Genomic DNA, 16,431 nt, shown 5'->3' with positions numbered 1-16,431 from the left:
TCCATCTCTCCTAAAACCATCCCCTAGCTGGAAACATGCCCCAGGGGCCTACAACCCTCCCCTTCAATAGCTGCGTGGCTCGGCTCCCGCTTGCAGAGCTACTCATAGAGCACGCACATGCTTTAACTGCCGTGAACTACAGCTGCTGTACCCCAAAACCCGTGTGGGTTTTGCCGCCTGCCTCACGCCGGGGTTGTTCTGAACCTGCGAGGGCCAAAAGCACCGACTGCGCACGCGCCCTGCGGGAGGACATGGCAGAGAAGCGTAATGGCCACCGCCCCGCACCGCGCGCCCTGCTGCCGCGCATGCGCACACCTCCCGCCGCGCTCAGTCGGCGCTACACCGGAAGCAGCTGCGCTGTCGGAGCAGGCGGAAGTGACCCCAGCGCACAGCTTCTTCCCCGCCTTTCCTCGCTCTTTCTGGCCGTTCCGTGTAGTCGCTCCCTCTCGGGCGGCGGGTGACGTGATCGGTGGGTCGTTCCCCCCATAGGCGGCGCTCCCCGCGGCGCGCGGAGCCGGCGGAGGATGTCGGTGCCGGCGCTGCGGCGGCTCCGCCAGGTGCCGCGGCACCTGCTGGTCTGCGAGAAGGGCCACGCGCGGCACGCGCGCTCGCGGTACGCGGCGCACGTGCGGGAGCACGCCTTCAACTGCCGCGTGAGTGCGCCCGCTCCCGCCTGCCGCTCGTGCAGGCGCGAGCCGGGGGCGAGGGGGATTGACGGACGTCGCCGTGGGCGGGCGCGAGGTGGGGGCCCCGTGGAGGCGGTCACGGGCCGGGGGCGCGGCAGGGCTTGGCCAGCCCGCCAGGCTGGGAAACGGCGGCCGGAAGATTCCGCGGCGCCCCGGTGAGACCAAAGCATCCCCTCAGCGCGGGCAGAAGGTCCCGGTGGTTCTGCCTGTCAGCCGTTCAAAGGGCGCTTTGCTGGCGCTCCACCTCGTGCCAGGCTGTTTTCTGGAAGGTTCCTCCATCCTTGTCAGAGCTGGGCTGCACGCATCTTTTGGGGGGGTGGGGGAAAAGTAGCCCCTGTTGGCTTGGCGGTCTTGCGTAGCGTGTGGCACCTCAAAGAACGAAAGGCCGTGTGGACACAAGGTAGAAGAGAAGAGGGGTGACCCAGTGGAAGAGGTGACAATGTCTTGTCAGTGCTATCTGGCAAGTAACGCAGGGAGCGACACCCACAAATTCCTAGTCCAAGCAGTGAGGGACTGAGGGAGTCCCTCAGCGGTGAGGGAGGTTTCAGCTGAAGCCTGGCTGCAGGCGTACCCCGAAAGTAGCCTTTTTCATGTTGTCCAGCTTTCTGCCAGACTATCGTGTCATGCCGTCATCAACCACTGCTTCGTTGTTTTGGACAACTTAACATTGTGAAGGCTGGTTTTTGCCAGCTTGCTCTCCTTTCTTTGCCTGTTCCAAGTGTCAGGCAGGCACTCTTGCTATTTCCATAGTAATTTTTTTAACAGCTAGCTGGAAAGCCTTATACTCGTGTGGCAGGCAGCCCATCTGTCAGTTTACTTCTCTTTACTTCTCTTTACTTCCCCTTGTGCAAAGGGAGATCTATACCTGTTCCCTGTGAGCTCCTTTGTTTCAGGAAAAAGGTTTTTTTGAGGGGTGGAGTGGTAAGGAGCAGGGGGGTGAACGTTTATGCTGCTTGTGCATGGTTATTGGGAAGCTTGGTACTTCTCCATGTAATAACCTCATTTGTGCTGGTCTCCCCGACTAAAGAGTTCTCGTGATCTATGAAACGCGTATATGAAAGTTTTTAAACAAAAGGGAGATGAAAGGTAGGCAATTGGACCAAAAGACTGAATGTTGAGTTTAGTAAGAAAAGCTAGTTGCTCGTCCCTTTTGAAAATAAACCTTTTTGAAAACCTTAAATTATAAACCTGCTACAGAAGTTGTAGCCTTAATGTGTACCTTTTGACCTTTTTGAAAATCGTAAGCCCATCTTCAAGTTTTGTTCTGATGGTCCGTTCACTCTTCTGATCTCTAAAATACTCTACAGAGGAGAATGCATTGATTCAAAAACTAGTTTAAATTCTACTTTGGTCTTTGCATTTCCACTGTAATTACATAATTGCTTAGCCTACATTTTAGTTATAACTGCTTCCTATAGCAAGGGCTGAAGGAAATGTTCCAGTGCAATTTCCAGCTAAATTTATAATGACAATGAAACAAGATCTTTAGTTAAGTCATGCTGTGTAAAATCATGTCTTTATGTAACACCTCAAATGCTATTATATATCTATACTTGGAAACTTTTTGCAAATTTGTACATTTTGAAGACAATAGCTTGAAATTATTTTTTTCCATCTCATTTTGGTGTAACATACTGATTTCTTTGAAAAGAACAATTTTGCTTATTTTAATTTCTTGGTTGTCTTCCAGAACAGATTTTAGGATATGATTTACATTACAAATATGTTCCTAATAGGTGTCTTTTTTGATCCCTGAATGTGGCATACTACCTGAAGTGCTGAAAAATACTATTGCAGATGTTGGAGAGTACTACCTGGTGAGGAATTTATCAGTTCACGAATTGGTCGCTCATGAATTCATTGACGCTTTTGTGAAGAAAGGTAAGGAGTTAATCAGAACATGACAGATGCAGTAATAGTGTATTTTTTTCATAACACAGTAAAATCCATTTATTATTATTTATTCTGAAAAGTATTTTAAAGGAAGGGAAGAAAAATGCTAAGAAAATTCTGTATTAATTTATTTATCTACTTTTTTCTGCTTTGTGGTGTGTCAGTGTTTGTTTACACCCAATGGTTCCAAAACTTCTCTAACTGTTCCGTCTTAATTTCTCCCTATTCCTTCTTAATTCTGCAAGCCAGCTGTCAAGAGGGCTTCCATGTATCCTCATACCTGTTTATCTTCTACATCTCATCTTTATGCAGATTCCTGCAGAAATCAGCAAGAAATCCCTTTTCTCTTTCCAGTTCCTTCATATTTCAACACAGAGCTGTGTTAGCTGTGTTCCACAGCAGGCAAGAGAAAGAGGAAAAAATATGTTTTTTGGTGTGGTGGTGGTGTGTTTTTTGGTGGTTTTGTTTGTTTGTTTTTGTTTGGGGTTTTTTTGTGCTAGTGGAGCTGTGGTGGCTCGTCCTTACACAATAAGAGCAAAGAGGATGTGAATAAAGATGCAGCGTCTGCCCAGCAAACTCACTATTGCATACTCAGAGCATGCTGTTTTCATGGAGCAGGCCCCGCTTACTTGGCTCATGATAAATCTTGTGCCCTTCACATGATTGTCAGGGAGGAAAAAAAGCTTTCATGGGAAAAGAGAGGAGAAAAGAGAACATGTGGGTGAAACGGAAGAATGAGATCCATTACTTTCTAAATGTGGGACTCTTTTTCATATTTCCTTTAGTCTCATTAATGGCTCTTATGCCAGTAGTTTTATGGAAGCAGTATGACATTTGTACACTAAGTTTACAGGATCTGACTCTTGTATTTTTAAGTACAAAATTGTTTGTGGCAGATAATACAAATACAAAATGTATTTAGTAACGTGAGCATCTTCCACCTTGTCTTCATGTGAACTAATAATAGAAATGTGTCTGGGAAAACATGAGGTTTTCCATTTGTTGCGTGGGGAAGGTTGCAGGTGGAAAGAAAGTGTTTTCATATTGGGGCATATTGTTAATGTTATCTGTATTACAGGTCCTTTAAAATAGTGCCACTCCAAGGTTTATAAAAATAACAACACAATGCTATTTCGCTTGAGAAGGTGGAAGAAAGTTAGTTGATGAAAACACAAGGGTTTAGAGTGATTCAAATGGTATTTGACATGCTTGATTATCTTGAGGTGAATCTTTGATATTGCCATGTCTGTCTTTAGAGACTCTGTAATCTCATGGCTTTCTGCTTTGCTATTAAAGGTTCATGCTACGCACTTACCTATAACACAAAAATTGATCAAGATAATACTGCAGCTCTGCTACCAAATGGTATGTTCTGTTTTGGTTTTAGTAATACATACACACTGATTATGGTCTTAGGGGTGGGTTTGGGGTTTGTTTGGTTTTTTTTTTCATTTGGAATGATGTAAACTGGAAAATTTAATGCTTACTGTACTTGACAACTTTATTAGAAATATAACTTTTTTTTTTCATTCATGCTGTTAAATTATTTCATCTAAAGGAAATTTTTTTAAAAAATCAGCTTCACTTATGTATAATATCGGATTGTCAGTCCTTCAATTGTAACTGCAATTGCTACAGAGGATTATTTTTGTGAAAAGATTGCATTCCAACTCTTGTTTCCTTCTGGTCTTAAAGACAGATTTTATACCCAAAACCCCCAAATTATCAGCACTGCTTAGGAACACTTTTTAAATATTCAGTGTTTATTCTTCGACAATTACGTGACACGTTAAAATACCCTGTTGCAGTCCATCACAGTTTTATGACAAAACGTTCCATCTCGGGTGGGATTTTACACGCAGAGAAAATAATGAAGCTATTTTGGGCTTCAGATATGTTGTCTTATTTCCATAAATTGGTCTATCAGCCCTCTCACCCAAGATGCTATAATATGACAGGTCCCCATCAGGGATAAGTAAATTCAAATTCTTCAGAGGAAGAGTTCTTTTATCTGCTCTGTTAGCACAGTCCTAGCAAAATGGATACTTGATAGTGATTGAGTTTGTACGATACCTTTATTACAAGCTATGCACGATTAATGCAGAGACAGTTGTTACAGTTTCTGGTGATGTCACTATCTGAAGTCTTCAGCAGCAGCCTTACTTGTTTGTATTCTGTATTATACCGTTACTTGTACAGCAGAATCAAAAGACTGTAGTAGAGATCTGTTGTGTGAAATTCTGTACCAAGTGGCAGCTGCCAGATTTGGTTGATGAACGTGGAAGTGGAGTTGTTCCAGTGCATATCTGCTCATCACTAATAAGCATAGTTTACTCAATGTAAGTAGTCCCACCAGAGTTGGAGGAACTGCTTTTGTATGTTTAGTTGAGCAGTGCATTCATGACTGTTTACTAAGGCCCTACTGTAATGTGTTCAACCAATGCCACAGCAAATGCTAATGGACCAGTGGAGGAAAGATTGGGGCAATGCAGTGAGGTAGTACAGTAAAAAAGCTATGACTATCTCAAGAATGGTATTACACTTATTCTAGTTCATAAGACTTCTTTTATAAAAAAGAGTAATTGAGTTACAACTTTTTTTAAGGGTTAATCTGGTAATCCATTTAACTGGAACGAAGGAGTCTGGATTACATTAATAATATCATTGATCCAGAGCTGACGTTGTATAAGGTATATGGTTCTCAGAAGACTTCAAAGGGAACAAAGTAGAAGATTATTTGTATTAAAGTTTGTTTTGTTTATAGGAAAACTAATTCTGTCAGTGGATAAGGATACTTATGAGGAACTTGGACTGCAAGGCCGCCCTTCACAGTATTCTGGCAAAAAAGTAATGAGATATAGTAAGTATTGTTTATATTAACAGTGATTATTTCAGATCTGTCTGTGAAGCTCCTTGTTAGGATGTTAAACCAGCAATGCTGAAACTTCCCTTTCTTTAAAATTGGTTATTGTCTAGATCATATTTCTCCAGATGCAGATACAAGGGCTGCTTAAGGACAAAAAATACTTTTTCCAAATAATAAAGCAGTTATAAGGAAACAAATCCGTGTTCTTTTGGTATGATTTTTAATTTCTTAGTTTTTCATTATGTTTTTTATACTAGAGTGATGTAGGATTCAAGAATTTTTGTATACTGTGCACAGTTTCTATGCCTTCTGATTTAAATTGGAAAAAACACTAATTAAGGTAGAGCTTAAAATTTGCACACTATACAAAAAAGCAAACAAACATAAAACAGTGAAGAGCCTCACCCAAGACTGCTTGCTTGAAAGGGAGAATTGTATTACATTTGACACATTTAAAAGGGTAGTCTCCATATACCAAGTACTTGGAAAATGCTGTAATTTTTTAACAGCTGCAGAGGAGACATACTGAGTGAGTTTTGTTAATTTTTTTTTAATAATTAACCCCATGAACACTATGTATTAGAATCTGCAGTAGTTGATAGGTAGTTACATAAAAACTTTAGAAGGGGAAACTTGTTATCTATAATAAGAATTTTGGCAAAATGGGATGTCATTTTACTATTTGGTTTGTCAAGTAAAATGTATGATGACATTTCCATCTGAAAAATAAATGTAACTTTTAGCCTGGGACCAATTCACCTAGAAGAAAACAGCTGAAAAAGTGTCATTGCCATATGTGGCTTTTGATGTTAGAAACTGTAGCTTTTTCAGTGCCAATAGCTTGCCTAATTACCAAGATATTTCTAGGTGATGTTTTTGGACTTCTGTCACTGCCATTACAAAAGGAATCTGTCCTTCCAGTCACTAGAAGGCAGTTCCAGACTATGTCAAAATAAGAACAGCAGGAGGTGAATATTTATTTACATAACGGAGAGTCATATTTGCATAATCAAATATTTTAACTTCCTTTTCACATATACAGCATCTTTGAAATGTTCTTTGGTTTCTTTGTGTTCTTTCAGTTCTTAATGAATTTAGTATTAAAATTTATTTCAATTCAGTAATTGTTGCTTTTGTACATTTTTGCAGTTATAACCATTGACTTGACTGATTCTGGCTTTCACCCTGATAGCAAGAAACATAACAGAGTGCTTTGGGCCTTGAAAGAAAAGAAACCTTTAGAATTTGACTTCCTGTTAGCTTGGTATAATACAGGTAATAACTAAGTGTAAAACTAAAATGTAACTGACGTGAAGTCCAAATGTTTTTAGTTTACTGTTCTTTTCTAGTGATTGTCCAAATGCATTTTTAGTGGGGGGAAAAGTTAGATTAAAATGTGTTTGGGTGGGATTTTTTGTTTGTTTGTTTGTGGGGGGGGAGTGCTGGTGTGTTACTTCCTACCCAGCAGAACATTTCAGTTCAGGAACGCAACAGTGATCCATAGGAGATTCATTAGTTGCTTCATTTCCTTGTCTCTATGTTGCCCAGGTTTTCTGGTGTAACTTTGCCTGTTCGCTAGCACTGCCTCTTCTTTATAAATCTGTGACATACATAAACATTATTAATACACTTTTTTGGGTTTTTTTAATTAATACACATAAACTACATATTTGGTGTAGTACTAGAGATGGGGAACTTTTTGTTTCATCAGTAGTTATAGGACATGTACAGAGTCCCTATTTCTGTCATGTGCTGTGTACACTGATACACATGCAGTCTACTTATTTTAGCATTTAATTTTCCAGCATTTGTTTGAGATTGGAGCAGAGTGAGAGGTGACGGTTGTAAGAAATTGTATTGTCTCAAATCACCTTTCTTCTAGAATTCATTTACCTGCCATTTTCTGATTACATGAATTTTTCTTCTGGGATTTTGTTCTTCCTCTGAGGATCATTTTCCCAAGTCCTCAGTTGCTTGCATTACCTCAGAACAGGCTGTATCTAGGGATATGCAGCATTAGCTGTGTAGCTTTTAGTGTGGTTCTGCTTTGAGTCATAAAGAAGTCTTGAAACTAGTGAGAAGGGATGTTAGAGATGTCCCAGAGAATGCTTTCCCATCTGCTTTTTGCATTGTTACTCTTGCCAGGCTCTTCAAGACCAAGTCTGAGAGGGAGTTACTGATCTGAGAAATTAAAACTGCTTACAAGCTCCTTTAGTAGTGTCCCATGTTTCACTTTAGTCCTTCATGTTTCCCCTCTGTCTTTTAAGCGCTAACCATATGACAAGGATCCTTCCTTGTTTGTCATACAGAAATTGTTTAAAGGCTTGCAATTCCCATGCTTGTAGCCTTCAGGAAGGAGTCACAGTGAAGACTGTTGCTACCATAAATGGTGACATAAATCCAACTAGGGTGGCAGATCTTCAGGCTCAGCTTGCTTGGATTTATTCACCCTGAGCAGAGAGCAAAATGCCTCTAGGGCTGGTATGTTTCTTATGTTTGTTGCTGCAGTATAGCAGCATTCAGGAAGAATAACATTCCTTTTCCTCACTTTCTTAAATCCAAAAGCTGCGTCAGGTCAATCATTTCCTGAATATGGAGTTAAATCTGAATGCCTTTCTGTGCAGGAATCTAGTGCTCATAACACACAAAGGACTCTTAGTTCCTTAGTAATGACAAAATAAAACTTTTATAGATTTTTTTTTTTTTTATTAATAGACATGAGGCATCGTGTAGATTCTGCTGGAAGGGGAAAAAGAGGGATGTATTTTGTTGAGAGAATCCATGTCCTCGAACATTCTGCTTTCAGCCCTCCTGCTGATAACTGGTGTTTCTTGCTATGACCAGCACTGCTGCAAACCTATAAACATTTATCTCACTTTCCAGAAGCAAGATTTTTTTTTTTTTTTGTTTTCATACCTGTTTTTCTTACTTAGTGGTTCTGGCACCAAGAGTAAAGGAAAAAGGGAATGTGGAGTGTCTCATGTCTTTAATGACAGAGGCAAGCCAACCTTTTCTTCTCTTTTCTCTTGTTGTAATTTCTATGACAATTTAAAATGTTTATTGGCTGAAATTCACTGGCCTCCAAAAAAACTTTGACAGTGTACCTGGTAGTTGACATGGAAAGCTATGCTGTAGCTAGAGGAATTGTTCTGTTGGAGTCTTGACTGTAGTCTTTGAGATTTCTTGAAGTTAGGACTATAGCTGAGGCTCCCACATGGAATGAACGTTTAAAATGGTTTTTTTTTAATAGTTGACTAAGAATTCTTGGGCAATATTACACATTCTTTGAACCTATTGGTCTAACAAATGCCAAAAGGAAGATCATCCATTCTAGCATACTTCAGTCTTAAATATATCTCTATAAAGATACTAAATTATTAAGAATTCAGTGGCTGCCTGTCTTTGTCACTATACCCTTCAGTACTCAGACAGCCTTATTTGAAGTACGACTCCTTTTTCTACTTCACCATGTGATTGTCCTTGATTAGATAAATATGGCTGGTGGAGTTTAGGCAGTCCGTAAGTTTTGATAGCAAGTCTTGGATATTGTATTCCGCAGTGAACTCTATCCTGTTCTTGAGTTTATTCTGTTCTTACATGCCTTTCCTGCGGTATTTAATGCTATTCTGGACTTCCGCCTTCTCACGAATAAGGTATTATTTCTTGGTCTCCTAGAGACCTATTGTTACTTTATGAAAATAGAATACATTATCTGGAATTTAAAATTGAGGAGAATTGGTTCCAATTCAATTATCTTACTGCTTCAAGAAGTAAGCTGGTTAATATCTCTTAATTTGCAATATGCTTGGTTAGGTTAGGTTGGGTTTTTAGTCTAGCTTAGGTTTTTAGAGTTTTACCTGCTGTTTTGGATCACTTACTGGAGTTGAAGAAATGTGGCTTTTCCCACAAGTCCATCAAGGTACATCTAACTGTTACAGCCATACTGTGTTTGAAGACTTAGCACTGGTTTTTTTTTTCCTTCTCTGATCCTAGTAAAGTGAGATTTGTGGTACAGTTTGATTTCTCTATACTCCTCCCTTCCCTCTCTCTTCACTCTTTGCCCCTCAGACTATCCTAGAATTCCTCTTGACATCATTGATAAATCTGTTCTCAAACCTGTAGTCACCTGCTCACTTTTCCACTATTTAGGGAAAATGGTGTTCTGGAATGGCAGACACTTTAGCCAGGTGGGTAGGAGGATCTCTAGTCTTGATGACTGATTCTGGTATTTTTCTGGGATAATATCACCTTCCAAATATACCTTATCTGTAGATGATTTCTGAATTTACTGTAAATCAAGAATTTTTCTCAAAAATCTTATGGCTCCTAAATTGTTTACCATCACATCTAGGAAAACAAGTGTGTGGTTTTTAGTGATGGGATAAGACCTCTCAGAAGGATTCTTACACGTTCTTGTCCTTCGCTGAGAGACCTAAGACATCCACTAACTTGACATGCTGGGTAGAAGACGGAGTGCCTTTTAGGACAACGAAAAGGGAAACTTTCTGCAGTTGTGAAGGCGTGTTCCAGGAGAATTTATTTTGCAAAAAGCTGTAGTGTCATTTATTCCTGACATCTACAGGAATTTATTCCATTGGAGTTGTTCATGTTCTAGTGATACTCAGATCCCTCTAGACACGCAGTGGTTTTGGAGGGAACACCGCCTCAGTTCATTTGAGCTTAGTTCCCTTTACCTGATCTTAGAGATTATCTTTGAGTACACCTACCACATGTATTCTCCCTCTCAAACTGCAATGCCTCAGGAATTTCTGGAGATGCTGAGCTAGAGATGACCTAATGGTATAAGGCATGCATTGTCCTTCTACAGCAGTGAGTACCTGTGCATGACCACAAAGGGAATGTACATGTGGGCACTGATAAGGCAAAATGTTCTCTGGCCTCATGTATGTAGGCATGGGTGTGCTTACAGTATGAGGGTGTTTGCAGACCATTTTGTCTTGGGGAGCAGTTAACACATGTTCCTGCTCCCTTTCATGTGTTCCTTTTCAGGAACAGTCAATTCCTCTTTCTAATGGGTTCATTTTATTACTTGCCCAGTTAATTTGGCTCGAATTTTCTGTTGACAGAACTATACTTGCTAGTTAAATAGTAAATTTACTGAGCTATGCTGAGTTGCTGGATCTTTAACTAATTTTTATTTCCAAGAAGATAAGCTGAAGATTCCATGGCTTTTGCCAAAGATAACAGCATGTAAGCAGTTTTGCACACTGCATTTTCTTGTATACATATACAAAGGTTTCATGTATTCATTGCTCCTTTTGTTTAGTAGTTTTGTAACAGCTGTTTGTGGTGTTGTATTGTTAAGGTGCAGAGGGATCAACATTGATGTCATACTTTTCAAAAAACCAAATACAGGCCCTGAAGCCAAAAATAACATTCAACACATTAAGGGACTTGCAGTGTCCCGTGTTACAAAGTAATGAACTACAAGGAAAGCCAGATGAGTCCTGCAGTACAGAGGAACTATTTGAATGGCTAGGTGCTGTCTTGAATCAAGTTGGCTTGTAAGTATTTGAATTTATTTGATCTTTAAATACATTTTAAGTAAGGAAAGCCACAATTTATTTTAAGAAAGAGTTAAATAAGAATTTAGAAGGACATATTTCTGTAAGTGGGAAGTCTGTTATGCACTTAAGTGTTTGTTGTAAGTCTTGAATAACTTATCAGTGTTTTTAGGGGTACCCATGTGTACTGGTTTCAGCTGGGATACAGTTAATTTTCTTTGTAGTAGTTGGTGTGGTGCTGTGTTTTGGATTTGTGACCAAAACAGTGTTGATAACACAGGGATGTTTTAGTTATCGTTGAGCAGTGTTTACACAGTGTTAAGGCCTTTGCTGCTGCTCACACTGCCCTGCCAGCGAGTAGGCTGGGGGTGCACAAGAGTCTGGGAGGGAACATGGCCACAACAGCAGACCCCCACTGACCCTGAGGGATATCCCACACTATATGGCTGTGTGCTCAGCAATAAAAGCTGGGGGGATGAAGGGTGGAAACATTTGGAATTATGGCATTTGTCTTCCCAAGTCATAGTTACACATGATGAAGCCCTGCTTTGCTGGAGATGGCTAAAAATCTGCCTGCCGATGGGAAGTAGTAAATGAATTTCTTAGTTTGCTTTGCTTTCACGTGCAACTCTACTTTACTTACTCAATTGTCTTTATCTCAACCCATGTATTTTCTCACTTTTACCCTGCTGATTCTCTTCCTCTGTCCCACTAGGGAGGAGTGAGTGAGCGAGCAGCTCTGTGGTATTTAGATGCTCACCAGGGTTAACCTACAGCACCATGATATCTTGTGTATTAATTGCTTGGCCATTAGTTGCTTTGGTATTAATTTAGATGATATACATAGATCCTACTTGTTTGGTACAAGTTTTGTTTACTAAGGCTTCATGTAGATGATGTAAAGTATATTTATTTCAGTTGGGGTTTTTTTGTTTCTTTTTTTTTTCTAGAGACAACAAATCATCTAGCTTCTTGTCAACCTATTGCTGTCCTCAGCCCAACACAATAGTGGAAAAAGCTTTTTTGTGCACAATAACAGGCTTTATAATTCCTGAGAAGATAATTCAGTTATTGGAGCAGCTGTGGTAAGGGCTTACAGGAGTACATTGCTAAAACACTTGTCCTCTTGACACTTTTTAATTTTCAAAATCACTTTTAAATAGTACTTTTCAGTAGTGCTGTTGGAGGTAAATAGAAGATATAAAAAATGAGGACTTTTTTTAATTAGGAAATGAGCTGGAAGCTTACCATCAGTATAAAAAAGCAATAAACAATTTTGGATACTTCAAATTTGAAAATGCCTGTCCTATATTCTAGTAAGGACTTTGCTTTTTTTTAATCTTAATTTCTTAGAAACAGTGGCTCTACTAAGCTTCTACATTTTTCACATTCCTCATCTATGAAAATCAGATGCCCTCAAATATGTCTAATTTAGTATTTTTAACTACTGATGGAAAATATGATTGACACCTTTTATGATACCAAAAAGAGTATCACAAGGTACTTCCAGGTTATTATGGCATTACAATAAGTTATAGTGAGTTTTTTTGAATCAAGTGTTGTAACATGAGTGCGGTAGCTGTAGTTCTAATTTAATATCAAACCATGTGATACTAGTGTATCATAGATCAGAGTGGTATCTGCCTGTACTGTATATTAGTGCTACCGATAGCAAATTCTGGAAGCTCCTTGCTCCATGTGTGAGACAATTCTTGAAGTGCCTGGTGGCTAATGATTGTAGGACTTCCTCATGACAAGATTGCTGTTGCTTTATCTGGAATATGATCGTTACTCTTTGAGCAATTTTCAAATCTCATGAAGAAAGCCTCCTTAGGCTATGGTTGGAACAGAAATTTCCTTGGCTTTTATTCTCTACTTAAGCACAGTGGATAGTGACTGGCTTTGATTATTTGTAATCCTTTTCCTTTCTGGTGGTAAAAGTATTTATGTTAAGCAAGCCTGACTACGTTTCTTCCTCCTATGTCTTTTTTTGCCCTGATAGCAACTGTTCTCAGTAAATACTGTGTTTTCTAAAAGATTATGCATGCTGTAGGAAATTCAGAACAGCTATTTTACACATTAGAACTTTTTCTAATTGCTATAACTTGTAGGTTTGCCATGTCTAAAAGTATGGTATGAATAATCAAGAGTCAATCTTATTTCATTTCCTAATGTCTTCTGATAGTACATAATAAATAAAATGTTCTAAAGCAGGTTTTTTAACTGTTAAGTACAAATTTTCACTAATGTGACTGTCTTTGATTTTTTTTTTTTTTTTTTTTACTTTATATTGTATGCTTGAACATGCTTTCTATTCCGGTTTAAATATTGATTACTTTATCTTCTTCCTTGCAGTTGCTATTTTGGCGAACCAAAACTGGCATATTGGCTGACCTTAACTGTGCATGGCTTTGCAGACAGCCCTGTTTCCTGGAGAGAAAGTGAACATGGTTTCCACAAGGGAGGAGAGAACTTGTACAACTTTGTCATTTTTAGAAATTTGGACTACTGGCTTCAAATGGCTGTAGGAACTAATGATGATTGTCCTCCATAAAGCTGTGTTTACAGAAGAAGTTTTCTAATAATCCCATGTTACTGTATAGAAACCCAATAAGATAGTTTTTATAAAAGTAATTAGATGAGTACTAAGAGGCTGTATATGTTTTTCCATTATTTATAGCCCTTAAAGGATGACCTATAATGGAGAGAATGGATTTTTGTTTCTTCACTGTCATACAGTGCCTTCTGAAAGACTTCACAATTGTAGCTTTAAGAAAAAGATATGTTTCTGAGAGTTTAAGTTTTCAGGAATTGACTGTAGGTGGTTTCCTTTTATCCAGGAGTAATTTTGGAATTTGAAAGTTAGCTCTACAGATTGCTAGCTAAAATATTTGGGAGGAAAGCTTAGTTTGGGATTTAGTGTTTTCTTTACATTAAGGATCTGTAAAACCTTAAATTCATGTTTAAGACATTTCAGCCTACGTGCTGGCAAATTGAGGGGGAAAAAAAAAAGGGATATGTGCTCTCCCTTTTGGTAGGGAGGAGGAGAAAAAAGGTGAGGATAAAGAGGTATGTGACAATAGGGGGAGCATCCATTGAACATGGAAAAAGTAAAGGCTTACTGACCTGCTTTTTGGATTTTGCAAATCATAGTTGCTTATCGGAAAGAAGTTGATTTTTAACAGTGATGCAAAAGACTGCTGCTTGCTTTCTTAATTGACCTCCACACACACTCACACCCCAACCAAATATCTACTTTTAAAAGTAGCTTGTGGTTCTTGCTTACAGGACAACTCATGAAGCTAAGATTTCACAGCCGCATTATTGCAGACGTGTTTCTGGGAAGAACGCTGTGGACATACCCTCAAACAATGCAGTTGAAGTGAAACAGGTTTTGTTAACAACAAGCAGTAATGCTGAGAGCATAGGCAGCTATAAAGAATCCAGGTTAACTCCTTTTGAAATCCATGAAAGGTTGGATGGTGGTTTGGTGGGGGAGGGAGGATGGGCGTTATTTGTTGTTTCATGGAATGGGTGTGTATCATTAAAGTACCAGTGCAGTGCTAAAATGGAAGTTATTCACTGGATGGAGCAAGAGATTGGTAGTGGAAGTTAGTGCATAGCTGCAGTGGAAACATCAAGATCTCTTGTCCGGGTGAGTGGCACAGTAAAGCAGAAAGCCTATGGGAAGCAGTTGAGCTTTCTTTTTTATCTGTTTATTGTTTTTTTTTCAATGAGGAGAAACATCCAGGATGGTTTACTGGATGGTATTTGTTTGTCATACACCTCCACTAAACCCCTTTTGCTCAAATTTTGTTACACATTTCACAAACACAACTCTGATAAATTGGCCTACAGTTTTCTAAATCATTAAATCGTTGTTCAAAATTATCCTGCCATATTTCTAGTAGGTTATCAGATAGTTCTAGTAGGTTACCAGGAGCAGAAGTGCACCTTGTCACAGGTACAGACATAGACTCACACAATCACAAATGAATGGACAAGAGTCTGGGAAAGTTCTTGGCTTGACACTTGACTAGTAAATATTTAATGTGGCTGGCTCAAACATTGTTTCATTACTAAGCATCAGTGCAACGGCTTCAGTTGTTGGCTAAAGCCTGCTTTTGAAAGTGTCTGTTGAGGGATTATGCCATGTGTCAACTTTCACAAAAGAGAATGGCAACCCGAAGTGTCTTCCTTTTTCCCCTTGATCAGAAGGTCTCAAAAGCCTGGGCTTTTCCTGGAAGTTACACCTGCAGCAAAAGTTCTAATACAAAGTTAAAAATCTTAAATCTTTATGAAAAGTTGGATGAAGTTCGTAGCTGCTGCAGCGAACGTGCTCATCTGTCTGTCAGGTTCTAGTTAACCTAACTTTTTCCCCCACAGTATGTGTGCTGCTTTGAAAAGAAACCAACTGCCATCCACAAGTAAGAATCTTGTATGGGTGGGTTTGTTTCCTTTATTAACTGAGAGAATGAAGTCTTATGCATATGCTTTGTAATACTCGTAGCAGGAGTGCAGCAGCTTTTGGCCTTGGCTCTGAAATGGTGGCAGCAGTAGGACCAGGTGAAATGATTTTTCTAATTGTCACCTGGTTGCAGAGGACCTTGGGATCGTTGAGGAAGCAGCTGATGCAGAATTAAGTGCTGATGGGTACTCTGAGACTGTTCTGGAAGGCAAGCTGAGAGGCAGGTCTTTGAGCTCTATCAGTTCTCAGCATGTGAGTATTAAGGTTAATCTTTTATGGATATCTAGGGAACTCTCATCAGATTGGTGAGCAGTTCCCTTTGCCTCCTAGCTACATAGGCAAGAGACTGTAAATATTTCTCAAAGCTTAGTGTTACAGGCAGAGTCATTTGACTATGCTGCTTCCTACAATCCCTAGTTGTCTTCTGGTGGTTGTTTCAAATGGATTTTCCAGCTAAGGAAGGGATTAAAATCCTGTCTCTGGATCTTGCAACTTACTTGAGATGCTGAGTTGGTTTCTGGCTTTTCTCTGGTTTCTTTAAACCTTTACAAAGTATTGTTGGAAACCTTGTTCTGTTAATGGTCACTGCAATTGGTCTACTCGTAGACTCTGTGAGATGATACTGCATTAACCACAGCCATGCTTTCTTAGCAAGGTCCAATGGTGCGCCTGCCTCTGAGGAAGCAGGCTTTCCTGCACTTGCTAGGCTTTGTAGTTGCACAGAAGAGAAACTGGGGGACGGAATTGACTTTTTTCTTACTGCCTGCAAACAACTGTGAGCTGAGGGAAGGTTTTCCTGGGATGAGGGACAGCAGCCTGTTCCCCACCATCTGTAAGGACAGATGGAGTACTCTTGTCTCCCCGGGAGACTCTTGCTGAGAAAAGGAACAGGAAGGCATTGCTCACGTGCTTGGGGAACAGGTTAGGAGGGAAGAGCTGGGACTGGGCCAGGTGGGCAGTAATTCAAGGAAGAATTGGGCAGGGCGCATGAGA

General features: G+C 39.9%; 1 protein-coding gene across 1 annotated transcript; it reads left to right on the top strand.

Moving 5' to 3' along the window:
- Positions 1 to 369: 369 nt before the first annotated feature.
- Positions 370 to 13,619, top strand: RPP40 (ribonuclease P/MRP subunit p40). Its single transcript, XM_075744965.1, has 8 exons — positions 370 to 653; positions 2,423 to 2,567; positions 3,876 to 3,944; positions 5,344 to 5,439; positions 6,595 to 6,720; positions 10,772 to 10,970; positions 11,921 to 12,055; positions 13,326 to 13,619. Exons 1-8 carry the CDS (start codon positions 525 to 527, stop codon positions 13,522 to 13,524), a joined length of 1,098 nt encoding a protein of 365 aa, XP_075601080.1. The 5' UTR covers positions 370 to 524; the 3' UTR covers positions 13,525 to 13,619.
- Positions 13,620 to 16,431: the final 2,812 nt, after the last annotated feature.

Source organism: Balearica regulorum, chromosome 2 (genome assembly GCF_011004875.1).
Source record: "Balearica regulorum gibbericeps isolate bBalReg1 chromosome 2, bBalReg1.pri, whole genome shotgun sequence".
In the NCBI taxonomy this organism is placed as follows: domain Eukaryota; kingdom Metazoa; phylum Chordata; class Aves; order Gruiformes; family Gruidae; genus Balearica; species Balearica regulorum.
This window is presented reverse-complemented; position numbering and strand designations above follow the sequence as displayed.